This window comes from Cebidichthys violaceus, unplaced genomic scaffold (assembly GCF_023349555.1).
Source record: "Cebidichthys violaceus isolate CVI_PGR_0920_01 unplaced genomic scaffold, fCebVio1.0.p SCAF_22, whole genome shotgun sequence".
NCBI lineage: Eukaryota > Metazoa > Chordata > Actinopteri > Perciformes > Stichaeidae > Cebidichthys > Cebidichthys violaceus.
Window position 1 is genome coordinate 7,292,716 of NW_027176395.1, and position 13,999 is coordinate 7,306,714.

Below are 13,999 nucleotides of genomic sequence, written 5' to 3' on the forward strand. Positions count from 1 at the left end.
AACTCATGATCATTAGGAAATGCAATATTGCGCTTACACTAAGCTGTACATTGCAAGCATGTTAGTTGGTTTGGAAGATCATGCTGCATGAATCTGCATGTTATTAACGAAAGCAGACCTTTCAGTCGTTCTGAAAAGTTTGTATTTATTTCAGATTGTGTGTGTTTGAACACAAACATGTTGACATAAAATGAAGCTGGAACCATAATGAAAGCAATGATAAACCAAACTGTCTAGCTTTTTTTGCTCCATATTTCACAGCGGGACATTAAGCATCATGTAGGATATTTTAATTCATTAGTGGCTTTAAAACAACAGGACGACAGTGTCTCATATTTGAGAAAGTTTACAGAGGGACGTGGCCTGATAGTTGAATGTACGTGGCACAAGCAATATAACTGTCTCCCTTTACTCTTGCAGCTGTCCAACTAAAAAGGAAAGAAATACCATAAACAAAAACACACTGAGGGAATTTTCCCAATGAGCTGCCCATTTCAAAACCACATCGTGGCTTTTGTAAAACAGAAGATAAGAGACAAAGTTTTGTAAGTTTGGACCGATTAGGTTGTTAGTGGGGGTTTTGGGGCAGCAACCAGAAGGTGGCCTGAGAAGGTGGAAGTTTTTCTAATGTCAATAACCACATCTTTTAGAAATGCTTATCCCACAAAGTGATCATCACAGCACTGTGCAAGGTCACTGACCACAGGCCTACGTGATGACTCACGCCCATGAAGCGGACTGACAACAACTGTGTCATCTGCAAATTTAAGAATGTGCCTGTCCTGGTAGTGTCTTCTACAGTAGTTGATGTAGAATAGGGACAGCACACAACCTCGTGGGGAGCCAGGACAAATGCTGCTTAGACAGAACACCATTCACTCTGACCCTTTGAGTTCTACAAGTACAGAAGTAGCTTGTAACTCTCTAGCTTCTATCTTTCTCTTGTAATATAGGTTGGCATATTTTGTTGATTTAAAAATAAGAGCTAAAGCATGTTCCTAATCCCAAAAACTGATTGTTCAAAAAAAGTGTCAACTGCTACCAAAACTCAGGTTTTGCAAGCCATCCTCACCGAAAAAATGGCGCATATGGTCATCAGCTTATTGCGACCCATATTTACATTTGTTGTTAGGCGGCAATCATCATGACGGGAGTAAAGGAGGAAGTCAGATGACGTAGTATAAAGAGCGACAAAGTCCACGTGAGTGGTCGGGGTGGAACGATGGGTCAAACAAACAGGACTTTCACCCAGGAGACCGCTGTTGGTGTCCCGTGTGAAACTAAAAGTCAACACGGGCAGTTATTTCAAGTTACAGAACCACGTCACGTACAACGTCAAGTACAAAACCTAGGAACGTCGTCACATACTTATTTAACAAACATGCCTATTTTAACCCAAAACAAGATCTTTTCTTGAACCTAACCAAGTAGTTCCTTTTCCCGTTAACCGCGTGTTTACATCATATGTTGTTTTGGATGTCAGTGGCAAACGCCTTATTCTTTCGTGTAGGTATTAGGACGTGTTTTTCTAACGAAACCCAGCCCTATGGTTTTTGATAGTGATTCTATCTGCACACTGTACATTTTCATACATTTCATATATGTACGCATTGTTTTTTACACCAAAACACATAATTTTTTGTTACTGTATGACCCGTATGTTGAAACCCTGTTCCTTGTTCACCAGACTGGAGAGTTCTCAGCCCGTTTCCTTCTCAAGCTACCGGGGGACTTCAGCAACATCCCTGTCTATCTCCTCAAGGTAATTAACCACCGCCCCCCCTGTACACATTCTGACTCTTGATCGCTGTACACTCCTGCATCGCATTATGTCCACGCATGCAAGTTGCAGACCTGCTGCAGACTAAGTCTCAAAGTAGATTTTGTCATGACACAAGCTTCCTTAACATGTAAATTGACTGTTCTTTTGTTTACATTCTCCACTTCTGTGCTGTTTATTTGATTACATGTGTGCGTGTTCACATGTTTTTGACACGCCTACAACGGTAATAGCAGGGTTTATTTAAATTAACTGCACAGCAACTGTGTGTGTGTGTGTGCGCGTGCGTGCGTGTGTGCGTGCGTGTGTGTGTGCGCATGCGTGTGTGTGTGTGTGTGTGTGTGCAGACTCCGGTCTTGGGGGGCTGTGAGTTGACTAATCAGCAAGCCGTCACTCTCGATCTGCTCTGAGCCGCGTGGTGTCTGGAGGCAGCTTAGCCCGAACTCTCTCTCTCTCTCTCTCTCTCTCTCTCTCTCGCTCTCTCGCTCTCTCTCTCTCTCTCTCGCTCTCTCTCTCTCTCTCTCTCTCTCTCTCTCTCTCGCTCTCTCTCTCTCTCTCTCTCTCTCTCTCTCTCTCTCTCTCTCTCATCAGTGATTGCCTTAACCCCTCTCTCCCACTCCCTCCCTTATCTCCAGTTCTCTTTTCACTCTATGCCACCCCCCACCCCCACCCTCATCTTGGACTGCCTGCATGCTGGAGGCCCTGGCTCTCTGGCCTTTTCCAGCCCGGCCTCGTGTTTGTGGAGGGAAATGATGGTAAACATAAGGGGAACGGCAACCGTCGTCAGCCTCACATCAGCCTCCAGTGTCCCCATGTTTCTCAAAAAACTTCGTCTCACTCTCTGCAGCCTTTGAGTGGACTCAAGTTATATTTCACAGCCGCATTGCTGGTCGTGATAGAATTTGTATTTATTTATTTATAAAAATGTACCTGTGGGTCTCCAGGCAGGAACGGTTCTACACTCAGCCCCGAGGGGAGCTCCATTGTGACATTATTTTTTTTACAAACAAGCATGCTGTCACTTACTTGCGGTTTCTATGGAAAGACTTTCAAATTGGAGGCAGACACGCTGACACCGTTAACCAGTGGGCGGTGGTAGCCATTGACACAATGTTGTCAAAGAAGAACTCCCTGTAATATTTAGTGATTTTATTAGAGACGAAGCCTCGGATAAGGATGTACATTTCTGTCACCCTAATCACATCATGTGTTCTTTGCCTCACACACACACACACACACACACACACACACACACACACACACACACACACACACACACTCGCAGTAATGTGCTGCATCTGGCAGCTTGGGTATACATAGTATCACCATGGGAGCACTGGAAGACTGAGAAAGAGTATCGACTCGCAGAGAGGAAAGTAATGAACATCAGCCCACACCTTGTCCTCCTACGCATTACAGAGGAACGGGATTAGGCAGCGTATAGGCTGGACTCTAAGAACACAAATGCGCTGCACGCCAAACCGATGACCTGAATTTTCAGTTTAACGGTCGTCGTGCAATTACTTCTGTCAGTGAGGACGCTTGTCTGAAGTCGATTCTTCCTGGGCATTGCACGTTTCTGCACAGGAAGTAATTCCATACTGTTGAAGTGCAATTAATCCACTCCTACAGTACTTCCTGACTGAGCAGACATATATATATATATATATATATATATATATATATATATATATATATATATATATATATGTATATGTATATGTACACAACATAATTATGTGCATGTTGAGCTGAGAATTAAGTGCACAGCTCAAAGTTTACTTGCACTACCATGTAATATCCAGGTGGTATTTTGGCCCCTGCAATGTAATCTGGCAAGGATTTGGCCAGATATCCAAAATTCATGTTTTTGGGAGATTACATGAACGCAGATTTCTACTGTAAGATAAAGATGGAAAGATAAAGTCATGATCACAGTGTCCTGTCTCATAGTATTATGAATGTCTTATAATGTGTAATTGTTATGTGCAGTGTTTTGAGGTCTGATAAGTGCTCAGAGATTGATCTCAGAGGAGAGATGTGTTACTTAAATTGAACTACCTCCATCATAATTCACCATGTCCCCGCTTGCAGCCCCCTTTGCATTATTTTAACACTGTTTGCGGTCTGAACACCTGTCCAACATGTCCTGTTCAAAGCAGGTCCGTCTTTGAAAAAAACCACACACAATTGTAAAAAGGGCTGCTTTTCAGACTGAATACAAGCTATCAGCCAGGTACTGTAGGTAGAGGTCAGACTGTTGACCCTGATTTGAATCAACCTCCTCATCAAGTCCGTGGATGTCCTTGCTTGAGGAGGGGAGGGTTGGCACTGAAGCGGAAATCTGTTCAGACACGGGCTACTCTGCACTGCTAGTGGAATGCCGAGATGTTGCTGGTGGGCGCAGAGCTGTGGAGGACGACTGTTACCTGGAGCGAGGCATCCGCGTGGTCTGAGCTCACCACAGTGGACATGTTTACCTTCCTGCATTCACTGCCCAGCCTCGGGGAGGGGGGAGGAATGCAAGTTTATTCTTTTTTTTTTTCTTTTTTTTTGTATTTGTTTTTATTTGAAAAGGGGCAGCCCGTCATAGTCGAAATGGAAGAGTGGGAAGGGCACTGAAAGTGGGAGGACAATGAATGCACACAGATGGATGTTGGCAGCTTTCTCCCTCTTTTAAAGGGCATGCGGTCCTCTCGGGCACCGCTTTAGTGTCTCATCCTTTGATCATACCTTGACCTCTGGGCTGTCACCCATTTGAAGTGGCTTTCACTCTTATCTTCTCATTCAGCGTTGGCCTTTGACCTGCCGCTGTATAGGATATTTGTTCCTGTCGCTGAGGTTTTTTCAACCCGGTTGGTTGCAGTACAGTGTGTGTCGTTTGGTATGGTCTACTTAACACATCCATTCTGGATGGGTATAAGAGATGAAGGAAACGTATACGATATTCTAGATAATGTACTACACGCCCCTAATTCTCCCTATAGCTGGGCAATAAATTTATTTTATTGATTTATTGAAAAATACAGTTTAGGATGATGTTTAAAGATGACAATCGATTTTCACTAAACCGGGAAATTACAGCACCAAACTGCCACCGCTTCTTAGAGCTCCCATGGTTTGTAGTAAACGCACGAGTTCTCTTCAGACCACAGACTGTATAGAAGAAGTGGGCGCAGTCTCTGTGACGTCACCCATTGGTTTGTGGACTGCCATTTGGAAGCCTCGAGGTTCTGCATTTCGGCCATTGCCATCTTGTTTTGTTTTTTTTGCAACTACAAGTGACACAAGAGGGTGGAGGGCTGTGGCTCAGTGGTAGAGCAGGGTCTTCCTTCAATCAGTGGATCGGCGGTTCGATCCCCTGCTCCCCTAGTCCATGTCCATGTGTCCTTGGGCAAGACATTTAACCCCAAATTGCTCCCGCAGGCTGTTCTTGTGCATGAATGAATATGAATGATTTGTTAGAGTCCTGATGGGCAGGTGGCACCTTCCATGGTAGCCCCTGTCATCAGTGTATGAATGGGTGAATGATGACATGTAGTGTTAAAGCACTTTGAGCGGTCAGAAGACTAAAAAAGCGAATATACGAATGCTGAATAACACATTTATGTAATGGCCATTATAGAGAATGCAAGTTAAGGCATTTACGCATTTGTTTCACTTTTCAAAAACAGAGTTTGCAGCCTTCTTTAGATACAGGTAAAAAATCGACATGGCAGCATGCGCTGATAAAAAATTAGGAGTTGGTTCCCAAAAAACGGCACCGACTTGTTAGCCACTGCGAGCAAATGAAAATGCTGGTGCTGGAAGACCAACATTTTCCCAGTCAGCTTGAACGGCATTAGAGAGAGTTGCATATTAGAAGAGGACGGGGTGTCGGATGTGTTTGGAAACACATTCGACATGTTAAAGCACATTGGCTGTCATGTGGCCAGGATTTACCTCTCCATCGTCATGGGGCATTAACATGTGTTTAATCCTGTTTAAAAATGGTAACAATACTTTTTTTTAGGCTCAGTTTGTTTTACTTTTATGTATTTTTTAAACCGATTAAAATCGTTAAAATTGAGATTTTATTTTCAGGCCATATCGCCCAGCTCTAATTCCACTAAACATTTCTTACCCTGTCCCTCCGTCCATCCGTCCGTCCTCGCTCAGCAGCGTACGTATATGTGCGGCGGCAGCGGCTTGCCTCTAAATGTCCCCACTGATCAGCACGGAGTGACGCCACCTTTGTGACTGAGCCCTCTGCTCTCGCTTCACTTGAGCTTTGTTTCCCCCACAAGCACTGGCCCATGTCACCAGCTCCAAACTGTGTGTGTGTGTGTGTGTGTGTGTGTGTGTGTGTGTGTGTGTGTGTGTGTGTGTGTTTGAGGGGTCTCAAGCAGCTGTCATTGATCTCAGGTGATGTTTCAGGTGACCTGTCTTGTGAAGTAACTAATATCTGCTATATTCTGTCGCTCTGTGAGAGATGACCATACATAGAACTGTTTCCCTTGAGCTTAAAGATTCCCAAATAGTAGATTCAAAACCTGACAAATGAACAGAGATGTATGAGCTGCTTTATTTAACTAAATAAATGATACAATAATAGAAACAAATATTCTTTGATTGTCAGTGTAAATCCTTACAAACCCCACATATGCATTGTTGACAGCCACTGATGTATCTGTTAAAGCAGCAAAAAGCTTGCTTTCTGATTGCCGGTGGGTCTAATTGCTGTTTGTTTGTTTTTTAACTCTAAGCTCTTGCATTCTGTGTGCTTTATTGGATGGTGATGCTCCGGGTTAGCTCGCAGTATTCCCCGTCTTTGTTGGCACACATTTTCAGCACAGTTAAAGGAATAGTTAAACATTTTGGGAAATGGGCTTTTTCACTTTCTTGTGGGGATTTGGATGGAAAGATCGGCCCATCCCCCAAATCTGTCTTATATCAAACATTTGAGATAGAAGATGTTAATTAGTCAAGCTGGCTGTTTCCAGTCTTTGTGCTAAGCTAAGCTAACCGGCTGCTGGCTAGATGTAGCCTTATCTTTACCATACACAACAGTGGCATCTAACTCTCCACCAAAAAGCAAATAAGCCTATTTTCCAAAATATCTAACCAGTATCCAACTCCCCCAGGTCAATTTTGCTTCCCTCTCCGCTGACCTGAGGGAGGGTTGAGCCCTGGGCATTCATGTATTCTGGTTTTGTCGTTGCAAGCTGTGCATGCTTCAACAAGAGCACTTACATCTAATTATTTTTACTCTAATTATTTTTGGTCCCGCGTCCTCGTCCCTCTCCCCTCCTCCCCACACACACACACACACACACACACACACACACACACACACACACTTTAACCTTCAGAGCTCCGCATGCAGCGACTGGCAGGGGTGGGTCAGGGTGAAGCAGAGCCTCTGGCTCTTGTTCCATCTTTTCGTTTGTGGCGCCGGCATCATTTCTGTGCTTCTTTCTTGTTTTTTATTATCCTTTCATCCAAATATTAAATCTTGAATTCACCTTAAGCAAATATTGCATCCCCAAACCTTTTTTGGGGGGATAAATGATACATTTCTGATGAAAACTGAAAACTCAAATTAACATAAACAAAAAAAATCACTTCCATTTTTTGCTGTCTTTACAAGTTAATATCGTGATTATAATTAAATATTAGTAGTAGTTAATATACAGTTGTGGTCAAAAGTTTACATACACTTGTAAAGAACATAATGTCATGGCTCTCTTGAGTTTCCAGTTATTTCTACAACTCTGATTTTTCTCTGATAGAGTGATTGGAACAGATACTTCTTTGTCACAAAAAACATTCTTGAAGTTTGGTTCTTTCATGACTTTATTATGGGTTAACAGAAAAAGTGACAAAATCTGCTGGGTCAAAAATATACATACAGCAACATGAATTAGCAATTTTGGTGACTTAGAAAGTTGTGTCAATGAAATGAGCTTCATAGCATGGCCTCTTAACTTCTTGTGAGTGATTATGAGTGACTACAGCTGGTGACTTCTCTGAGGCCATTTAAATAGGGCTCATTGGATACAAACGGCCACAAACGCTACAATGGGAAAGTCAAAGGAGCTCAGCATGGATCTGAAAAAGCGAATCATTGACTTGAACAAGTCAGGAAAGTCACTTGGAGCCATTTCAAAGCAGCTGCAGGTCCAAAGAGCAACAGTGCAAACAATTGTTTGTAAGTATAAAGTGCATGGCACTGTTTTGTCACTGCCACGATCAGGAAGAAAACGCAAGCTATCACCTGCTGCTGAGAGAAAATTGGTCAGGAGGGTGAAGAGTCAACCGAGAACCACCAAAAAGCAGATCTGCCAAGAATTAGAAGCTGCTGGAACACAGGTGTCAGTTTCCACAGTCAAGCGTGTTTTGCATCTCCATGGACTGAGAGGCTGCCGTGCAAGAAGGAAGCCCTTGCTCCAAAAGCGGCACCTTAAGGCTCGACTGAAGTTTGCTGCTGATCACATGGACAAAGATAAGACCTTCTGGAGGAAAGTTCTGTGGTCAGACGAAACAAAAATCGAGCCGTTTGGCCACAATGCCCAGCAATATGTTTGGAGGAGAAAAGGTGAGGCCTTTAACCCCAAGAACACCATGCCTACCGTCAAGCACGGTGGTGGTAGTATTATGCTGTGGGGCTGTTTTGCTGCCAATGGAACTGGTGCTTTACAGAGAGTAAATGGGATAATGAAGAAGGAGGATTACCTTCAAATTCTTCAGGATAACCTAAAATCATCAGCCCGAAGGTTGGGTCTTGGGCGCAGTTGGGTGTTCCGACAGGACAATGACCCCAAACGCACATCAAAAGTGGTAATGGAATGGCTAAATCAGGCTAGAATTAGGGTTTTAGAATGGCCTTCCCAAAGTCCTGACTTAAATCCCATTGAGAACATGTGGACAATGCTCAAGAAACAAGTCCATGTCAGAAAGCCATCAAATTTAACTGAACTGCACCAATTCTGTCAAGAGGAGTGGTCAAAGATTCAACGAGAAGCTTGCCAGAAGCTTGTGGATGGCTACCAAAAGCTCCTAATTGAAGTGAAAATGGCCAAGGGACATGTAACCAAATATTAGCACTGCTGTATGTATATTTTTGACCCAGCAGATTTGATCACTTTTTCTGTTAACCCATAATAAAGTCATGGCAGAACCAAACTTCATGAATGTTTTTTGTGACAAAGAAGTATCTGTTCCAATCACTCTATCAGAGAAAAATCAGAGTTGTAGAAATAACGGGGAAACTCAAGAGAGCCATGACATTATGTTCTTTACAAGTGTATGTAAACTTTTGACCACAACTGTAAGTAGTGGAGGGCTTGTGGGTCCTATATTTTCTCATTTCAATAATATTTCCTCCTACTATTTAAAGAGCTACAAATCAGCTTCGTTAAACGTATAACAGAGGGGGAGAAAGAATCCAAATTTCCTTCTAATGATCCTCTTAAACATGCTCCTGACACTCCTAGGGGCACCGTCTTCCACCTCAGCAGGGTGAGAGCTACAAACAATTAAAGTAATGTAAGAAATACAAATCAATAATGCTAATAGTAAAATCAACAACACAGAAAAATACACAGTTCCCTGACCCCACTAGAGCTAAGCATTCGAGGAGAACGTGTTATTGAAATTTATATGACCATTAATACCGTTGCAATTGACATCTCAATTATTTCTTATGAATGTTGCTGCTTTCCTGTATTCATGTTCTATTGTTTTACTTAATAAAACAAGTGTATCTCCCCAAGCGTTATTACAAAATGATCTTGTTTCTGCAAGGATTTAATCAGAGGAAATAATAGTGCAGTTGCTTGTTGTTGAAGTTCTCCCATGGTTCTTCTTTTTAAAAATGAATTATTCAGAGAAATGTCAACTTCTGCGTACACTTGCGTTTCCAATATTTAAAAAAAATCACAAGTTACCTCATATTTATTAGGAGATTAAACACAATAGTTGATATCAATAACTAGTTTACCTATTCAAGATAATTTAAGGTTATGCAGATAAGGCCTGTTGTAAGTTGGGATCGCGATGGTTTGTCATTTTTTAAAAAGTGAATCCCCAGAAGAAACAGTTTGGTAAAAACAGCTGTAAGCAGCTCTGCTAATGTTAACTATATAATACCAATTCATTGTTCAGCCCTAACAGCAACCATGTTGTTTACATTGCTAAGTTGCTCAAGGGCATGCAGCAATACAGAGTTAAAAATATAATTTGTATGATTAACCTCTTCTCAAAGCTGCCACCTCTTTACACTGTGGGTTTTCTCCACATAATTCCAGTTTGTACACCGCCAATAAAAAAGGAGAAAAACATTCCCAGCACCTCCAGCCTGTTCAAGTGTTTTTTACTGGTTTACTGTTAAATGGGTTATGAAGGGATCAAACATGAAGAGTCACTTATAGCATAAGGTCAGCTTTTGATTACTTCATGGGGCTGATTAAGTAGGTGTTGTTTATTCTGATCAATAGATTTTACCATCCCACTCTTCACCTCTATGTATTTCTGTATTGACGATTTTTTTTTTGGTTGTCTCAAAGAGACGTTTTAAAATAGATTGAGAATGTTAACAGCAGTCAGCCATGACCAAGTAGTGAATGGATTTTCAGATTACTGATGCTCAGATTCTGGTCCTATTCTACCCAGATGTGTTATCATTCTATACCAGCGGTTCCCAAACTTTTTAGGCCACGCACCCCCTTCTACATCCCGACCGGGTTCACGCACCCTCTATCCCCCTCACCTTAAAAAAAAAAAGCAACAGAGCCTATTTATAGCCACATAAAAATCAGACCAATGAGAGAGAACAGTTTGCTTGTGCGTGGCGAAGATTTAGTCTGCTGTTAAATGTTGCTGTGTGAACACAAACCAAACAAAGGTTCAACTGCAACATTGTATCATATTAATCCCTAAATCAGAACAAAGCAAACGAACTACAGGTGTGAAAACGCCCAGAAACACTGCGACAAAGTTTCAATAAATTTCAGTTACACAATGCATCACTTTTAAAGAGCAATAAGGATTATTTCATCCAAATCTGGTCTCATTCTACCCAGATCTGGTGTCATTCTATCCAGATCTGGTCTCATTCTATCCAGATCTGGTCTCATTCTACTCAGATCTGGTCTCACTCTACTCATATCTGGTCTCATTCTATCCAGATCTGGTCTCATTCTATCCAGATCTGGTCTCATTCTACTCAGATCTGGTCTCACTCTACTCATATCTGGTCTCACTCTACTCAGATCTGGTCTCACTCTACTCATATCTGGTCTCATTCTATCCAGATCTGGTCTCATTCTACCCAGATCTGGTCTCACTCTACTCATATCTGGTCTCACTCTACTCAGATCTGGTCTCATTCTACTCAGATCTGGTCTCACTCTACTCATATCTGGTCTCATTCTATCCAGATCTGGTCTCATTCTACTCAGATCTGGTCTCATTCTACTTATCTCTGGTCTCATTCTACCCAGATCTGGTCTCATTCTACTCAGATCTGGTCTCACTCTACTCATATCTGGTCCCATTCTATCCAGATCTGGTCTCATTCTACCCAGATCTGGTCTCACTCTACTCATATCTGGTCTCACTCTACTCAGATCTGGTCTCACTCTACTCATATCTGGTCTCATTCTATCCAGATCTGGTCTCATTCTACCCAGATCTGGTCTCACTCTACTCATATCTGCTCTCACTCTACCCAGATCTGGTCTCATTCTACTCAGATCTGGTCTCACTCTACTTATATCTGGTCTCATTCTATCCAGATCTGGTCTCACTCTACTCATATCTGGTCTCATTCTACTCAGATCTGGTCTCACTCTACTCATATCTGGTCTCATTCTATCCAGATCTGGTCTCATTCTACTCAGATCTGGTCTCATTCTACTCATCTCTGGTCTCATTCTACCCAGATCTGGTCTCATTCTACTTATCTCTGGTCTCATTTTACCCAGATCTGGTCTCATTCTACTCAGATCTGGTCTCACTCTACTCATATCTGGTCTCATTCTATCCAGGTCTAGTCTCATTCTACCCAGATCTGGTCTCACTCTACTCATATCTGGTCTCACTCTACTCAGATCTGGTCTCACTCTACTCATATCTGGTCTCATTCTATCCAGATCTGGTCTCATTCTACCCAGATCTGGTCTCACTCTACTCATATCTGGTCTCATTCTACTCAGATCTGGTCTCATTCTACTCAGATCTGGTCTCACTCTACTCATATCTGGTCTCATTCTATCCAGATCTGGTCTCATTCTACTCAGATCTGGTCTCATTCTACCCAGATTTGGTCAAAACAGTTCCAAAACCTGTTTACAGCAGTTGTGGTTACCTTACCTTTCCGGTTGCCACATAATTGTCCCTCCTTTCTCAACCGCTCTTGAGCTTTTTGTTGTTGCGGTTTTCTGTCCAGATTACGTCCTCCACTTGCGAGGCAGTTGAGCTTTTGGAGAAGTCGTGGCTGAAGACATCCCGCTGCGTCACATGAGGAGTCTTTCACAACTCTCCACGCAGACCTGGAACACCATACTGTGGTCACTACACACACACACACACATATATATACATACATGAACACACCACAGTGCCCATCATTAAAGATCCATTAAGGCTACCTAATATGGACCTTGATCGGCCGTTACAGCTGGCTACACTGTCCGTTTGTGTCTTTTGCCGTGTCATGACCAGAGTAGAGAACTCAAGGCGCCTGTGCCTGCTGTGCACTTCAACTTCCTCATTCTTCTGTTGATTTGACCTGCTGGTTGTGGTTTTGACCACATGGCTTCACATCAGGTTAAAAGAGCTGTTGTCACCATTCTACTCAGAGAATTAAGTGAGTGAATTAAGTAGAATTAGCTGTTACTGGATTATGTAGTCTGAGAAGGCTGTATCGTTACCAATTGTGGAAACACATGACGGAAGTAAAAACAAAACAAAATTAAAGCCGCAAGCAGCGATGGACGGGCCCTCGCACCTTCCCGCGTCTCGAGGGTACTGGCAGGACACTGGCAGACGCGGCCGCGAATGTCTTTGACCATCGGACAACGCGTCCCGGAGTTTAACATATTTTTCCCGCTGGACTCGGCAATGCTGGAAATTATGTGGTGCAAATATTCCATCAGTTCCTGCATCCACTATGTGGCGCTAGAGAACATTCTTAAACATGCATTATGTTGCTCTACATCAAGTGCAGACCACATCATGTAAATGTCATGTAAATCGTATTCCGTCTGTCACATAACGCTGACTTCCTGTTGCCAGTCGGTGGCGCTGCGACTTTGAGTGAAAATTGGCTTGTAGACATCCTCAGGCAATGACTGTTATCAAGTATGGGACAGATTTAAGTAAGTCCAGTGGAGTTACATCAGCTTGTTGTTTAATGGCGAATCACGTAAAATGGCCGCCACACCACGGCTATGTCATTCCATCAAACGTAAAGCTTTGAGTAACTTTTAATTGCAACGGTCTTCAGATTGTACTGACCAAATTTGAAGTGGATTTGACAAAGTCCCTAGAAGGAGTTTGTTAAAGTATAGCGAATAGAAATCAAGGGAAAATTCACACAAAAATCAAAATGGCCGACTTCTGGTTGATTTTAGAGTATGGTCCCAAGAAACTTTTTTTAAGTCTATATGTGATACATGTGCCTACAAAATTTCATACATCTAGGTCAAACGCATTTCGAGGGCTGCATCGGCAAAATTTTGTAGGGGGCGCTATTGAGCCGACTTGCCAATCTGAAACATTAACATCACATTGGAAAACTACATTCATGATTTTAAATGTGTGTGCCATGTTTGGTTCTGGTTGGAGCATGTTTAGCCTCTCAAAAACACCATCGTTTTTCATGGCGAAGAATGCATCGCCACGGCTACGGGCTTTCACGAAATAACAATCTTTGAGTACCTTTTCATCACAAGGGTCTTCAGACTGTACTGACCAAATTTGAAGTCGATCTGATTAATTCTCTAGGAGGAGTTCGTTAAAGTATAGCGACTAGAAATCAAGGGAAAATTCACACAAAAATCAAAATGGCCGACTTCCTGTTAATTTTAGAGCATGGTCCCGAGAGACTTTTTTTTAAGTCTCCACGTGATACATGTGCCTACCAAATTTCATACATGTAGGTCAAACGTAGCACTGGGGCTGCGTTTTTGAATATTTGTAGGGGGCGCTATCGAGGCAATTTGAAACAGTCAAGCC

The 13,999-nt window shown here is 42.5% G+C and overlaps 1 protein-coding gene across 1 annotated transcript in view; it reads left to right on the top strand.

The window, feature by feature from the left end:
- The window catches only part of babam2 (BRISC and BRCA1 A complex member 2), a 60,106-nt gene that overhangs the window by 28,959 nt on the left and 17,148 nt on the right, over positions 1 to 13,999 (top strand). The window contains exon 6 of the mRNA XM_068717873.1: positions 1,688 to 1,762. Within this exon, the coding sequence (XP_068573974.1) occupies positions 1,688 to 1,762 (75 nt within the window). The remainder of the gene's footprint in view (positions 1 to 1,687; positions 1,763 to 13,999) is intronic.